Here is a 13,654-nt window from a genome sequence, read left to right on the forward strand (position 1 = left end):
GCTGGACACTGTGGTTTTGAAACTGTCAAGCCACACTCCAATTAAATCAGTACTGTTTAAAACTCCCTAGATGATTCCAAAATGCAGGCAAATAAAAGGTGTAGGATCAGGTGTGTGTGTGTGGTGTGTGTGTAGCTATGTATGTCACCCATCCAGGGTTCCACTCCCCAGCCAATGGGGGCTCAAGGGAAATATGTACCACATTTGTCTGAGCTTCTTCCAAACCAGGGTAACACTCCAAGTTGACCCTTCCCCTCCAGGGTCTCTAGGAAGAAAGAATCCTGGACCGGAAGGCAGGCTGCCAAGGTTCTCCTGGGTCAGATCATCACTGTCCAGCCTTGTGTGATTTCCCCTCCCAGAGACTCAATTCCCTTGAGAAGAATGGAGACAAAAAGTGTTCTGGCCATTCCCGCATTACTCACAAGCTCCTGTCCTCACCTAAAAGTTTGGAGGACCCTAGGTGGCATCATGTCTCCTGGGTTGTATGACTTGTTATTCCCACAGTTACAGTCTTGCCAGGGAAACAGCTCCAGAGGGGAGGGGGTAGACCCAGAGTCACTCCAAAAACCATCCCCTCCTACCATGGCCCTGAGGCTCCTAACTCTGGCATCCCCTTCCCTGCCAGAGCTGTCTTCTGCCCTGTGCAATGATCGGGGCACAGGGGCAACAGAGGTGTACAGAGCCTGTGCATACACGCTGCACGTGGGAGTCTGGAAAGGCCAAGGACACAAAGCCACGTACACGTTCCCTACCCACCCCTTCAGCCTCTGTGGGCTGGAGCAGAGCCAAGCTGCAGCCACTCACAAAGCCAGGGTTCTGGCCAGGAGCCCAGGGTCTGGCCACTGACCAATGGGACAAGGATCCTGTTCACCCACTCCGACCAAACCTTCAGTCCCAGGCTTGGTGAGCTGACACCCTAGGGATGGTAGTAAAGGGGGCTCTGGCCTTCCCAAAGCCTCAGCCAAAGACAAGAACAAAGGATTCTAAAACCATTTTAAACTGGGATGCCTTTGTTACTCTAGGAGTAAAAGCCAGACATGACACTGAGTATTAATTTTGTTCAGAGATTTGGGGCAAAGAGGTGGGGAGGTTGTGCCCTAAGTTTTTGCACATCTGTTGGCAAAGAAAAGTTGTGGCTGGAGCTACGCCTTCGGCCTTTAACCCCAGACCCCCAAGGATCAGAGTTCACACTCCTCTGGTGTTAGAATATGTGATTAAAGTTTGAGAAGCACAGTTTTATTGATCCCACATCTGCCCAAACCCTAGGCCCTAGTTCCCTCAGGCAGAAGGCCCTGTGGTCAGTGTGGTCAGGCGATGGCTGCTGTCTCCGTCCTTCTGCCCCAGGCGGTAATGAACCTCAGGAAGTGCCCTTAGTCTCTCTGCAGCCTGGGAGGGGGAAAGGGGATAATCAGAGAGGGTAAGGGCTGCCCAGAATGGTGAGTGCTAGGAGACACTAGACACTGGGGGAGAGCGTGTGGGGTGGGGAGGCTGGTGAGAACGACCACTGGAATAGCCAGAGGATGAAGGAGTCAGCTCCTGAGTCCCTAGGAATACCCAGGTCGTGGGGCTTCTCAGGGTCAAGATTGTTGGGATCCCTTGAGGAAATAGGAGAGAAAAGGGGACCCGAGGACCCAGGGTGCTCCAAGTCCAGACCTGCTCAGGGGTGAGGTCCCTCTGGGCCTGGGCAAGCATTTCATAGCCAACCATGAATTTCCGGACTGTGGCAGAACGCAGGAGTGGAGGATAATAATGAGCATGTAGCTGCCAGTGGTCCCAATTGGCGCCAGCCTCCGATCCCATGGGAGCCCCTGGCGGGAAGAAGGCAGAGATAGTTGGGAAGGGTCCGTTCTTAGTTCTTCAGCCTAGCTCTTACCCCCAGACCATAGCAGATACCTGAAAACTACATCTTCCAGCATTCCCTGCCAGAGAGGAGACAAGGCATTGGAAAGCCCACTGGGAGACATAGTTTCACCACGTTCGCTTCTCCACCCTCAGTGCCAGCATCCCTGCTCTGAACACTTCCCCAGCAAGTGTTCCAAGGCCTGCTGGGAGTTGCAGTCCACTAAGCTGGGACCCAAGAGCCCAGAAATGGTGTTGGGGATAGATATGGGTACTCAAAAAGCCTCACCATGCCAGCCCATGGAGTAGGGAAAGGATGTCTCAAATAGGTTGTCATACTTGGTCAAGAGCTTCTTCATGATGGAGGCTAGATCTGGAATCAGAGCCTGACTCTCAGTCTGGGGCCCAGATGCTGGCCCCACCAGAACCATCCCCATCCAAAGCCTGGCCCCAGGGTCCCATCTGGGAGACTCACCGTCACGCTCAGCCGGGGTCAGCTCAGGCAGCCGCCGCACATGCCGACGGGGCAGCAGTAGTGTCTGGAAGGGCCACACTGCCCAGAAGGGGACCAGCACTAACCAATGCTCACTGGTTAGGACCAGACGGTCCTAGGCCGACCAAATGGAGATGAGGTCATCAAGGTGGGTGTGAGGGGGGGTCGGCAAATAGGCAAGGGAAGGAGAAGAAAAAATGTACCCAGAAACCGATGGTTTCTCACCACTCCATCACTACCACCCTAGTCTAAGCCATCATCACCTTTCCTTTAGCTTATTGCTATGTCCTCCTAGCAAGTCTCTCTGCTACTTCCCTTCTACCCTCCTCCTTCACACACCTCTCCTTTTTGGGGTGAGGTTACGGGCTTCTTGGGGACACAAGATCCAGCTTTCTCCCACCTTCCTGAGCAACTCTTGGCGGCCGTACTCCATTAGCAGGGGCTCTCCATGCTGACTCTGATAGGCCCGCTGAGATCGCTCCTCACGCTGGGCAACATCTGGCAGGAAACTGCTGGCCCACACCTGTCAAGGGGGAGGAGAAGAGCAGACAGATCCTTCACCTCCAAGCCTCCACATCACTAGCATACTTCCTCTGTTTTCCCTTACTCCAGTTCCCCACCCCACACTGTCTTGGACTCAGCCCAGATATCCACTGAAGCCCCTGACACACATACCTGGCAGTGGGGATGGGGGTTGGAACAGCCCATCATGGCTCCTTTGTTTTCAAAGATCTATGAAGTAGGGGTAGGGAGCTTTATAGCCAAAAGGACAGCAAGTCAACCCCTCCGAACCACAACCTGTGGAAATAAAAATGCCACTTCCCAAAACCAAACTGCACCACCCCCTCCCTGCCCATCTAGGGGAGAAGACGACCTCACAGACCTGCACCCAAGGGTACTGGGCACCCAGCTCCTCTGTGACTGAGGCCCATGCATCAATGACAGCTCGGATCTCGGGGACTGACATGAGTGGCAGTGTCACATCCGACCAGGGGTGGAAGCACATAACCTTACTAGGTGGTGAAGGAGGGAGAAATGACAGAGATATAGGGCTCATTGTGCTGGGGGCAGGGCCCAACCCCAGTGCTCAGTCCAGGCCCCGGGCTGAAGGGTGTAAGAGTGGAAATTCATAGTTACCAAACTCCTCGAGCAGCCTCTGCTTGGAAAAGGGGGTGATCACTGGGCCCTAAGATAAAGGGGTATCACTCTCTGCAACAGAAGTCTCCCAACAAGGTCCAGCCTCTTTTCTCCCCAACAGCAGCTAGATCCAAGTTACCTGGACTAGGGGCATCAGGCTGCAGAGCTGGGAAGTCATTGTCAAACAGGAAGGTGCCTTCATAGTGGGGATTCACCTACAGAGAAGTATGGGCTAGAAGCATTTGCTGGCCCATACCACCAGTCATCTGATGGGCTTCAAGGTTACAAGGCGGGAAGAAGTCCACTCTGAGGTCAAAAAGACTTGGTGGGATATGACCCAGAGGTCCACTCCCCTGTGGGGTGCGGGGCTAGGGTCCACTCCCCGGTAGGGCGAAGAGAAGCTCTAAGGGCAGTGGATGGGGAACTACTTCCCCCGGGCCCAGCCTGCAGAGGAAGGATCTAAAGACCTACCTCTCCATTGGCCCGTGTGGCCCCCGGACACAGAGGGTTGTGGGGGTCATGGCGGGGTACTGGCGTCAGAAGCGGGGGTTCTACCTGCCCCTGCCAGGGCCGCTTCATGCGGTGCGCTGACACCAGCACCCACTCATCTTGTAGCGGGTTGTAGCGGATATGCTGATGCTCTGGGGGCAGACCGTCAAGATCAGTCACAAAGCCCTACGCCCCTTTCTCCCCTGGGTCTCACCCACCAGCAGGCCCAAGCTCGGATGCACCCTCTTGTCCCCACCCTACTCAGGAGCTAAGGGCCAGAGCTTGGGCGTTCCCAGCGCCAATCAGCCTGCAGCCCCAACACCGGCGTGTCCTTTCGCCGCGCGTGCCTGGACGGGTGGGCGCGCCGACCTGCGAGCAGGGACGACAACTTCCTAAGGAAGGGGAGGGCTCAGCTTCGCGTCCTAGCGAGTCCCGGCCGCCCTGCGGTTACCGCTCGCCCGGAAGGTTGTGGCCATGGCGTCCGCCTCCGACGCCGCTCAGGACACGCTCCGCTGCGCGACAGGAGGCCACCGGGTGGAGAAACCTTCGGGAACTTCTGCCTGCTCACCTCGCCCCCACCTCCTAGTCGGCCCGGCCCCGGCCCGCCCTCGCTGATTGGACAACCGCCAGCACGTGACTGCCGGAGGGCCCGCCCGGCCACCTGGGGGCGGAGTTCAGGACTGCCTACAACTACAGGGGGCGACTTTGATGATCCCACTTTAGGGCCAAAGACACTAACTACCCCGGAAGAACCTCCGTGAAAGCTGCTTACTACAGATCCCTCGGCTCTAGGATGCTTACAAGAGTTATTTGCTGCCTTAAAGTCATTCATCTGGTCATTCATTCAGCAAATATTTACCTACTGAGTATCTACCACCACGTGCCAGGCCCCTAGGCTCCACATGGCGCAAAGGGATGTCCCTGTGTGCACGAGTCAGGCATAGTCTCAGCCCTCCCAGAGCTTACATTCTAGGGTAAGTCAGGGTATAACCCTGGATCCACAGTCACCTCACTCACCTGCTTGGTGGCTCTGGCAGAGGAAAGGCAAGGGGGTGGGGGTGAGGGACTGTAGGGCTTGATCTGCTTCAGCTAAACCTTGGCTCAGGTACTGTCTGGAGGAGTGGGTACCGCACTGTAACCATGCCCTGGCCCCACCAGGCAGCAGAAACGGGTTTGGGAAAAAAGGGCTAAGTAATCATATTCTCTCTCTCTCATATGCACACACACAAAAAGCACAAGAAGTGGTCAGGGTAAGAGGGCTATAAGAAATCTGAAAATGTGGGGAGGACAGGACTATCAGTAGCTCCAACCACCATCTGGGTGGGGTCAGGGGTGTTTCCTTTGCACACCCCTGTCCCTTCTCCAACTTTTCCTTGGATCAAACCAGTTGGCTAACACTAGGATAAACTTCAAATTAATTCCTCCCCGACACTTTATAGAACCATCTAAATATTGTCTGAACCTCCTCCCCATTTCACAGTGGAGAACTGAGGCCTCAAGATCACCCAGAGGATAAGTGGCCAAGCTGAGATTTGAACCCAAGTTTCCAAGCTCTTCCTGATGCTTTGAAATGCCTCTGAGACTTCAGTGAGTTTTTGTTTGTTTTTTGGCCATGCTGTGTGCAGGATCTTGGTTCCCCGACCAGGGACTGAACCTGTGTCATAGCAGTGAGAACCCAGGATCCTAACCACTAGGCCACCAGGAAACTCCCTCAGTGAGCCTTAAGATAGAAACCTAGTGAGCTAGGAGCTGGGCAGTAGCAGTGAGGCCCCTTCCCCCAGACCAGGCCAGGACAAGCCAGGTGTTTTGCTGAGCTCAGATGTAAAAACTGGGTCATAGGTCATTTACCTTATCTCTGCCCCAGGGGCCTCAGACTGGAATCTAAAGAGGCCACTAGGTAGAGGGCAGGGAGCAGGGAGCTGAGAAACCAGAGTTTTACATGTCCCACTGGCTGCACGTGTAATAGGGAGGGAAGGGGGATAAAAGATACACTTTTTGTGGAAAGGGAATGTTGCCTTGCTATTCCAGTGAACAACAGATTTTGCTACAGCATCAGCCACTGCAGCTGCCCCCACAACGGCGCCCTGAGGGGAATTCAGGATGGAGAAAACCAGGAAGCATTATCAGCTTTTTTTTTTTTAAACTATTTGCTTATTTATTTTTGTAAATACTTTTTTTTTTTCTTTTTTCTTTTTTGGCCGCGCTGTGCGGCATGCAGGATCCTAATCCCCCAACCGGGGATCCACCCTGCGCCCCCTGCATTGGAAGTGTGGAGTCTTAACCACTGGACCGCCAGGGAAGTCCCAGCATTATGTGCTTTGGTTACTGGTTTCTGTCTGACTTACTTCACTTAGTATGATAATCTCTAGGTCCATCCATATTGCTGCAAATGGCATTCTTTCATTCTTTTTTTATGGCTGAGTAATATTCCATTGTATATATGTACCACATCTTCTTTATCCATTCATCTGTCGATGGACATTTAGGTTGCTTCCATGTCCTGGCAATTGTAAATAGTGCGCTGCAATGAACATAGTGGTACATGTATCTTTTTGAATTATGGTTTTCTCAGGGTATATGCCCAGTAGTGGGATTGCTGGGTCATGTGGTAGTTCTATTTTTAGTTTTTTAAGGAACCTCCATACTGTCCTCCATAGTGGCTTTATCAATTTACATTCCCACCAACAGTGCAGGAGGGTTCCCTTTTCTCCACACCCTCTCTAGCATTTATTGTTTGTAGATTTTTTGGTGATGGCCGTTCTGACTGGTGTGAGGTGATACCTCACTGTGGTTTTGATTTGCATTTCTCTAATAATTAGCCTTTCTCTTTTTTAAAACGGTGTGTCCTTATCTTTGACAAAGGAGGCAAGAATATACAATGGAGAAAAGACAGCCTCTTCAATAAGTGGAGCTGGGAAAACTGGACAGCTACACGTAAAATAATGAAATTAGAACACTCCCTAACACCATACACAAAAATAAACTCAGAATGGATTAACGACCTAAATGTAAGGCCAGACACTATAAAACTCTTAGAGGAAAACATAGGCAGAACACTCTTTGACATAAATCACAGCAAGATCTTTTTTGACCCACCTCCTAGAGAAATGGAAATAAAATCAAAAATAAACAAATGGGACCTAATGAAACTTAAAAGCTTTTGCACAGCAAAGGAAACCATAAACAAGACGAAAAGACAACCCTCAGAATGGGAGAAAGTATTTGCAAACAAAGCAACTGACAAAGGATTAATCTCCAAAATATACAAGCAGCTCATGCAGCTCAATATCAAAAAAACAAGCAACCCAATCCAAAAATGGGCAGAAGACCTAAATAGACATTTCTCCAAGGAAGACATATAGATTGCCAACAAACACATGAAAAGATGCTCAACATCACTGATCATTAGAGAAATGCAAATCAAAACCACAATGAGGTATCTCCTCACACCAGTCAGAACGGCCATCATCAAAAAATCTACAAACAATAAACGCTGGAGAGGGTGTGGAGAAAAGGGAACCCTCCTGCACTGCTGGTGGGAATGTAAATTAATACAGCCACTATGGAGAACAGGATGGAGGTTCCTTAAAAAACTAAAAATAGAACTACCACATGACCCAGCAATCCCACTACTGGGCATATACCCTGAGAAAACCATAATTCAAAAAGATACATGTACCACTATGTTCATTGCAGCGCACTATTTACAATTGCCAGGACATGGAAGCAATCTAAATGTCCATTGACAGATGAATGGATAAAGAAGATGTGGCGCATATATACAATGGAATATTACTGAGCTATAAAAAGAAACGAAACTGAGTTATTTTTAGTGAGGTGGATGGACCTTGAGTCTGTCATACAGAGTGTAAGTCAGAAAGAGAAAAACAAATACCGTATGCTAACACATATATATGGAATCTAAAAAAAAAAAAAAAAGGGTTCTGAAGAGTCTAGAGGCAGGACAAGAATAAAGACACAGATGTAGAGAACGGACTTGAGGACACAGGGCGGGACGGGGAAGCTGGGAAGAAGTGAGAAAGTGGCATGGACATATATACACTACCAAATGTAAAATGGATGGCTAGTGGGAAGCTGCTGCATAGCACAGGGAGATCAGCTCAATGTTTTGTGACGACCTAGAAGGGTGGGATAGGGAGGATGGGAGGGAGGCTCAAGAGAGAGGGGATATGGGGATATATGTATACTTATAGCTGATTCACTTTGTTGTGCAACAGAAACTAACACAACATTGTAAAGCAATTATACTCTAATAAAGATATTTTAAAAAAAGAAAAATACAAAACAGTACAAAATAAATAAATAAAACAAAAATAAAACAGCGTGAGCTGGAGAAGATTTCTGAAAGACCAGGTAGGGGAGCTGCAGACCTAGACAGTCCCAGAGGACTCTGTCTGAAACAAGGGGGCAGAGACCAGATTTGCTAGTCCCTGCTACGCAGGGTTCTTAAAAAATGGTCAACTCAGGAGTGTCACAGAAGCCAGAGCCAATACAAAAACATGTTCCCTCAATCCTGCATTTTCCTCTAAATAATCCCTTTTTTTATCATTCCCTTCTTGGTCAAATTTCTCAAAAATTAGTTCATCTTCCCAGCCTCTACTCTTACCTGCACAGTACACTATAACATGTCTTTTGCCCTGTAGTAGTCAGGGTAAATAATCTTAGCTGCTGTAACAAACAACCTCCAAACTCAGTGGCTTAGTACCATAGTCCATTGTGGGAGAGAGGGAGAGCTCTGTCCCATGCAGCATTCGGAATTCTCCACTACTTAATTGTATGTAACTATATTAGATAAGACAAGAAAGAAAGTGTCAAGAATTTCACAAAAGATTTTAGGAGCCAGACCTGGAAATGGCATATGTCATTTCTGCCTTTACTTCATTGGCCAGAACACAATCACATGGCCTCACCTAACTACAAAGTAGACTGGCTGCCCAAGAGCAAAAGGAATGGATTTGTGAATGTATAGCATAATCTCTGCTACATGCCCATACTGAGAAACCCAATGACCATTTCCAGTCATTTCATAGGACCACTCAATTATATTTGACTGTGTTGACCATTCCATCACTCTCATGTGTGAGACTACACTCTTCCAGTTCTCTTCTGCTTTATGTTTTATTGATATAACTAACACATATGACACCACATGCCAGACACTAATTGCTTTGTAAATATTAACTCATTTAGTCTTCATTACAATGAAGGTATGTACTTTTATTCATCCCATTTTACAGATGAGAAAACTGAGTCACAAAGAGTTTAAGTAACTTGCCCAAGATCACACAACCAGTAGGTGGCAGGAGCCAGGCTTTTAACACAGTCAGTCCTGTCCAGAGTGTCTTTCTTATCACTGCACTATGCTGCCTCTTTTTTCTTGTTTCTTTTCTGCTTCTCTTCCTTTTTCATTCCCCCCGATCCCCGCCGCCACCGATAACCTTCAGTTGGCTTACAAGGCCCTCCTCTCATATTTTGTACTTCAGAATAAAGAATGAATTGTTGGCCCCCAGAAGACCCGACGCTGTGTCTCTCCTCGGTGCCTTTGCTCTTGGAGTAGGTCTCACTGGCTCACTGGAATGCCCTTCCCATCGCTCTTAAAGACACTGCTCAGGTGTCACCGCCTCCAAAAGCCGTCCATAACGTTCCCAAGTAGAAGAGCCTCCTTCCCACCTTCTGTGCTAGCAAAGGCGGGCCTTAACCATCACAAGTCCGGAAGGCTCCGCTTCTGGGCTCGCCTGCTTCACCAGTCAGTGAGCCCAGGCGGGCCAGTCCATTCTGGGTCTCACCGCCATCCCCGCAACCCCAAGTAGAACCGCGCTAGGCGAGAGCGTGCCTAGAGACAAACCCCAACGCCTGCAGCTAGGAGGGCTTGGCCCCGCCCCCTTGCCTGACGCGCGCAGCGCCGCCCCGCCCTTCGGCGCACCCGGCTCCCCGCTCCCCGAGAGATAATGGTTCGACCCGAGAGGCGGTGCCCCGGTGCCCTGGCAGTTCCGATTGGCCAGGGCGAGCCGTACCACGGCGGTGGCGGGGGAACGGGTCGTGGACGGCGCGCCAGAGACACGGAGGCAGTGAGGGTTACAGCCTCAGGCTCCAGCTCTCTCTGCGCTGCGCTGGGCCAGTCCGCCCGCTGCGATGCAGTGGGCCGTGGGCCGGCGGTGGGCGTGGGCCGCCCTGCTCCTGGCGGTCGCCGCTGTGTTGGCCCAGGTGGTCTGGCTCTGGCTGGGCACTCAGAGCTTCGTCTTCCAGCATGAAGAGATCGCGCAGCTGGCTCGGCAATACGCCGGTGAGGCGGCGGGTGAGCGGGCGGGTGGAAGGCAGGGGGCTGGGGAGGGCCGGGCGTAGCTGGAGGTTCTGGGGGCACCGTTCCCCAGTTCGTGACCGATGCTGGCCCTGACTTGGTTGTTCCTCTGCCCCCGCCAGGGCTGGACCACGAGCTGGCCTTCTCTCGGCTGATCGTGGAGCTGCGGCGCCTGCACCCAGGCCACGTGCTGCCCGACGAGGAGCTGCAGTGGGTGTTTGTGAACGCGGGAGGTTGGATGGGCGCCATGTGCCTTCTGCACGCCTCCCTGTCCGAGTACGTGCTGCTCTTCGGCACCGCCCTGGGCTCTAGCGGCCACTCGGGTCAGTGCTGGCGGCGGGCCGGACTGGGAGGCTGGGGCTGTACAAGGGCCCATGCCCTCCTTCCTGATGTTCGGCCAGGCCATCGAGTGGTGCGGATACCCTGATATTCAGTGTCCGTTTGATTGTCCCTCAGGGCGCTATTGGGCTGAGATCTCGGATACCATCATCTCTGGCACCTTCCACCAGTGGAGAGAGGGCACTACCAAAAGTGAGGTCTTCTACCCAGGTGGGTAAGGTGGCTCTGTTAGAGAGGTGGGTCTCTTCATTCTTGGGTGCCTATAGTTGGGGGAAGGAGGCATGGCATGGAAAAGGGGTGCGTTGAGGGGCCCTCCTCCTAGTTTCTTTGCCTTCTAGTTAAGCCACAGGTGGTTGCTTGAGGCAGGGTTCAGGGTCTCCGTTGCCTTCCTCTGTCAAATGGAAACAAAACATAACAGCTTCCTGTTAACCACGTCTGATTTTAATCATCCAGTATTCGAGCAGTTGTTGGGAAGACAGTTGGGTAATCAGAAATGCTCTCATGCCCCCAAAGACAAGGCAGATAGTTGTCTTCCCTCTTGTGTATAATGAAACATTTGGATTTCTAAGTAAGTTTGAGGTTGAATGTTACAAGCATGGCAGGCACTGTAACTGAACAGCTACATTTCTCAGAAAGCCTAGCAAGTCTTATATTCACCTCTCTCTATCTAACAGGCCCAGCCCAAGTTTAGCTAAACTTCTGCTTGTCATGAGTGAGGCTTGGGAATGCAGACTTCCATGACTCCCAAACAATGGTGCAGGGCCAGGTGAGGCTTCCCCCAAGAGAGGACATGAGCCAGGTGATGCCACAGAGGAAAGTTTTAAGAGTGGCCACCTTAGCCTCTTACCCTTGCAGATGGGCAGCCAGGCCAGTGAGGTAAGGCTTTTTCTTTCCTGAAGCTCCCTCTCCATTCCCTACCCCTAGACAGCCCGCAGGCCAGGGAGGTGGTGGCAATGGGAGGGCAGGGCCAGGCTCTTCATGTGGGTGCTCTCTGTCCCCCCAGGGGAGACAGTGGTGCACGGGCCTGGTGAGGCAACGGCTGTGGAGTGGGGGCCAAACACATGGATGGTGGAGTACGGCCGGGGTGTCATCCCATCTACCCTGGCCTTCGCGCTGGCTGACACAATCTTCAGCACCCAGGACTTCCTCACCCTCTTCTATACTCTTCAAGCCTATGCCCGGGGCCTCCGGCTTGAACTCACCACCTACCTCTTTGGCCAGGATGCCTGACCAGCCAGGCCTGAAGGAGGACCTGTGGATGGACAGGAGCGGGCAGGCCTGCACACATCCACCTGCTGGAGCCCACGTGAAAAGACATGGACATACTCACAACATGCAGATACTGAGTTCCTGGTGTATGAGCAGGGACACACATGCACACAACTAAACATAGTCATGGGAACACATGGGACACACATTCAGATACTGAATCCTGTGTGTACGGCAGCATTACGCATTCACACCCATGCAGAGAGGGAGCCCCACGTATATACCAAAGGGGCCAGTCATGTTCGAACACATGTCCCACAAGCTCGACTCACGAACTCAGGCCTTTCCAGAGCTTCTCTGCCCCTAGTCAGGGCTCTGGAGTTAAGGATGGGGGTGGCTATTACAAACTGCCTGGGTCTGACCCTTCAACCCAGCAGCCATTGGGGGGGATGAGGGAGAAGAGGAGCTGCCTGTGGAGGCTCCCTTCACCTGCAGCTGTGATGCCCTCCCCCTTCATCTCCTTGTCCTCACCATATGCCTTACCCCATTCTGTTCCCCTGCTATGCAAGTACCCTCATGGCCTGTCCCCACCCTCGCAACCAAGTTAGCTGGAGAACCAGAAGACTGTGGCACATGCTGAGGTCATACCTCCCTCCAGGGTATAATGGGGAGGCCGGCCTCAGCTGAGGGCCCACTGCTGGGGTGAGGACCTAGACAGGTGGGCCCAGGTCCATGGGGTTGCCGCTGGCCTAGAGAAAGCCTTTTCTGCACGCACACACACAGACACTTTTCACAGCTTCCAGACGCTGCCTTTGCTGCATTCTCTGTCCATCTATCTGTGTCTGTCAATAAAGACCTGTCGAACAGTTTCATTTCTTTTCGTGTCTGAGCAGCAGGAGAACCTCTAACTCCTGGGGGCCTCAGGAAGGCCTCTCCCTTGCTGTGTGATTCCGTTTATGACAGCAGCTTTTTACTATATACTTTAGTGTTCCCAGGAATCACCTAGCAGGCTCGTTGACTCTACAGATTATTGCGCCCAGTACCCAGAGATCAGTTCTGGGTTGAGGCCTTGAGATCAGCATGGTTAATAAGATTCTCTCCACCAGGTTTGAATGCCACAATTTAAGAAATTCAGGGCTGGGTGAGGCGGTGTGTGTCCTGCTCTTGGTCTCGCCTCTGCCAGTGCTGTTCTGGGCACAGTCCTGGGACTCCTGCCCTGGATGACCACGGGGTGGCAGTGTGCAGCCACTTTTGAGCTGAAAGGCATAGTCATTCTCCATCTGCTTTTTTCTAGGTTTCCAGGGTATCATGTCCACATCCACCCAGAGCAGTAGTTCTTCCTCTCCAGTCTGCCTTTTCCAGGACCCCCCACTTCTGTGGAGGCTCCCGGGGCTGGGGAGCAGGCTCACTATCTGGTGGTGTCTAAGGTAGTGGGGGGCTGGGACTAGGATGAGGCCAGAGAGGTGCCTGAAGTACACACTCCCAAGGGTCCTGCACTTGCCTCACCCTCCTCCTGGGCGCTGTTCTGAGGATGAGCAAGGCCCAGGCCTCTCACTTCTTAGGATTCTGGTATATTAAAAATGGAAGGGGCTTCCCTGGTGGCGCAGTGGTTAAGAATCCACCTGCTGGGCTTCCCTGGTGGCGCAGTGGTTGAGAATCTGCCTGCTAATGCAGGGGACACGGGTTCGAGCCCTGGTCTGGGAGGATCCCACATGCCACGGAGCAACTGGGCCCGTGAGCCACAATTGCTGAGCCTGCGCGTCTGGAGCCTGTGCCCCGCAACGGGAGGGGCCGCGATAGAGAAAGGCCCGCGCACCGCGATGAAGAGC

At 52.1% G+C, this 13,654-nt stretch overlaps 2 protein-coding genes across 4 annotated transcripts; one reads left to right on the forward strand and one right to left on the reverse strand.

Moving 5' to 3' along the window:
* Positions 1–1,199: 1,199 nt before the first annotated feature.
* On the reverse strand, positions 1,200–4,543 carry GALT (galactose-1-phosphate uridylyltransferase). 3 transcript variants are annotated; one of them, XM_057548556.1, is made up of 11 exons: positions 4,410–4,543; positions 3,941–4,110; positions 3,609–3,684; positions 3,470–3,518; positions 3,216–3,345; positions 3,008–3,064; positions 2,733–2,855; positions 2,315–2,447; positions 2,129–2,212; positions 1,654–1,808; positions 1,200–1,386 (listed from the first exon to the last, which is right to left on the reverse strand). In XM_057548556.1, exons 1-11 carry the CDS (start codon positions 4,432–4,434, stop codon positions 1,279–1,281), a joined length of 1,110 nt encoding a protein of 369 aa, XP_057404539.1. In that variant the 5' UTR covers positions 4,435–4,543; the 3' UTR covers positions 1,200–1,278. The 3 variants fall into 3 exon arrangements, with proteins under 3 accessions (XP_057404539.1, XP_057404540.1, XP_057404541.1); XM_057548557.1 differs by having other exon boundaries at positions 4,328–4,538; XM_057548558.1 differs by having other exon boundaries at positions 4,306–4,534.
* Positions 4,544–9,990: 5,447 nt separating this feature from the next.
* On the forward strand, positions 9,991–12,697 carry SIGMAR1 (sigma non-opioid intracellular receptor 1). Its single transcript, XM_007176896.3, has 4 exons — positions 9,991–10,262; positions 10,400–10,600; positions 10,734–10,826; positions 11,620–12,697. The coding sequence occupies exons 1-4, from the start codon at positions 10,112–10,114 to the stop codon at positions 11,844–11,846; spliced, it is 672 nt and encodes a 223-aa protein (XP_007176958.1). The 5' UTR covers positions 9,991–10,111; the 3' UTR covers positions 11,847–12,697.
* Positions 12,698–13,654: the final 957 nt, after the last annotated feature.

The sequence above is a fragment of the Balaenoptera acutorostrata genome, chromosome 6 (genome assembly GCF_949987535.1).
Source record: "Balaenoptera acutorostrata chromosome 6, mBalAcu1.1, whole genome shotgun sequence".
In the NCBI taxonomy this organism is placed as follows: Eukaryota; Metazoa; Chordata; class Mammalia; order Artiodactyla; family Balaenopteridae; genus Balaenoptera; species Balaenoptera acutorostrata.

Bases quoted from the DNA above. Each gene is read 5' to 3' on its own strand.
- SIGMAR1 (XM_007176896.3), top strand. From the start codon at position 10,112: ATGCAGTGGGCCGTGGGCCGGCGGTGGGCGTGGGCCGCCCTGCTCCTG. The intron at 10,263-10,399 runs GTGAGGCGGCGG...TGCCCCCGCCAG, and splicing joins GCTGGCTCGGCAATACGCCG to GGCTGGACCACGAGCTGGCC. The intron at 10,601-10,733 runs GTCAGTGCTGGC...ATTGTCCCTCAG, and splicing joins GGGCTCTAGCGGCCACTCGG to GGCGCTATTGGGCTGAGATC.
- GALT (XM_057548556.1), bottom strand. From the start codon at position 4,434: ATGGCCACAACCTTCCGGGCGAGCG. The intron at 3,519-3,608 runs GTAACTTGGATC...CCTTTATCTTAG, and splicing joins GCCTGATGCCCCTAGTCCAG to GGCCCAGTGATCACCCCCTT. The intron at 2,448-2,732 runs GTGGGAGAAAGC...TGGTCGGCCTAG, and splicing joins GCCAAGAGTTGCTCAGGAAG to GACCGTCTGGTCCTAACCAG.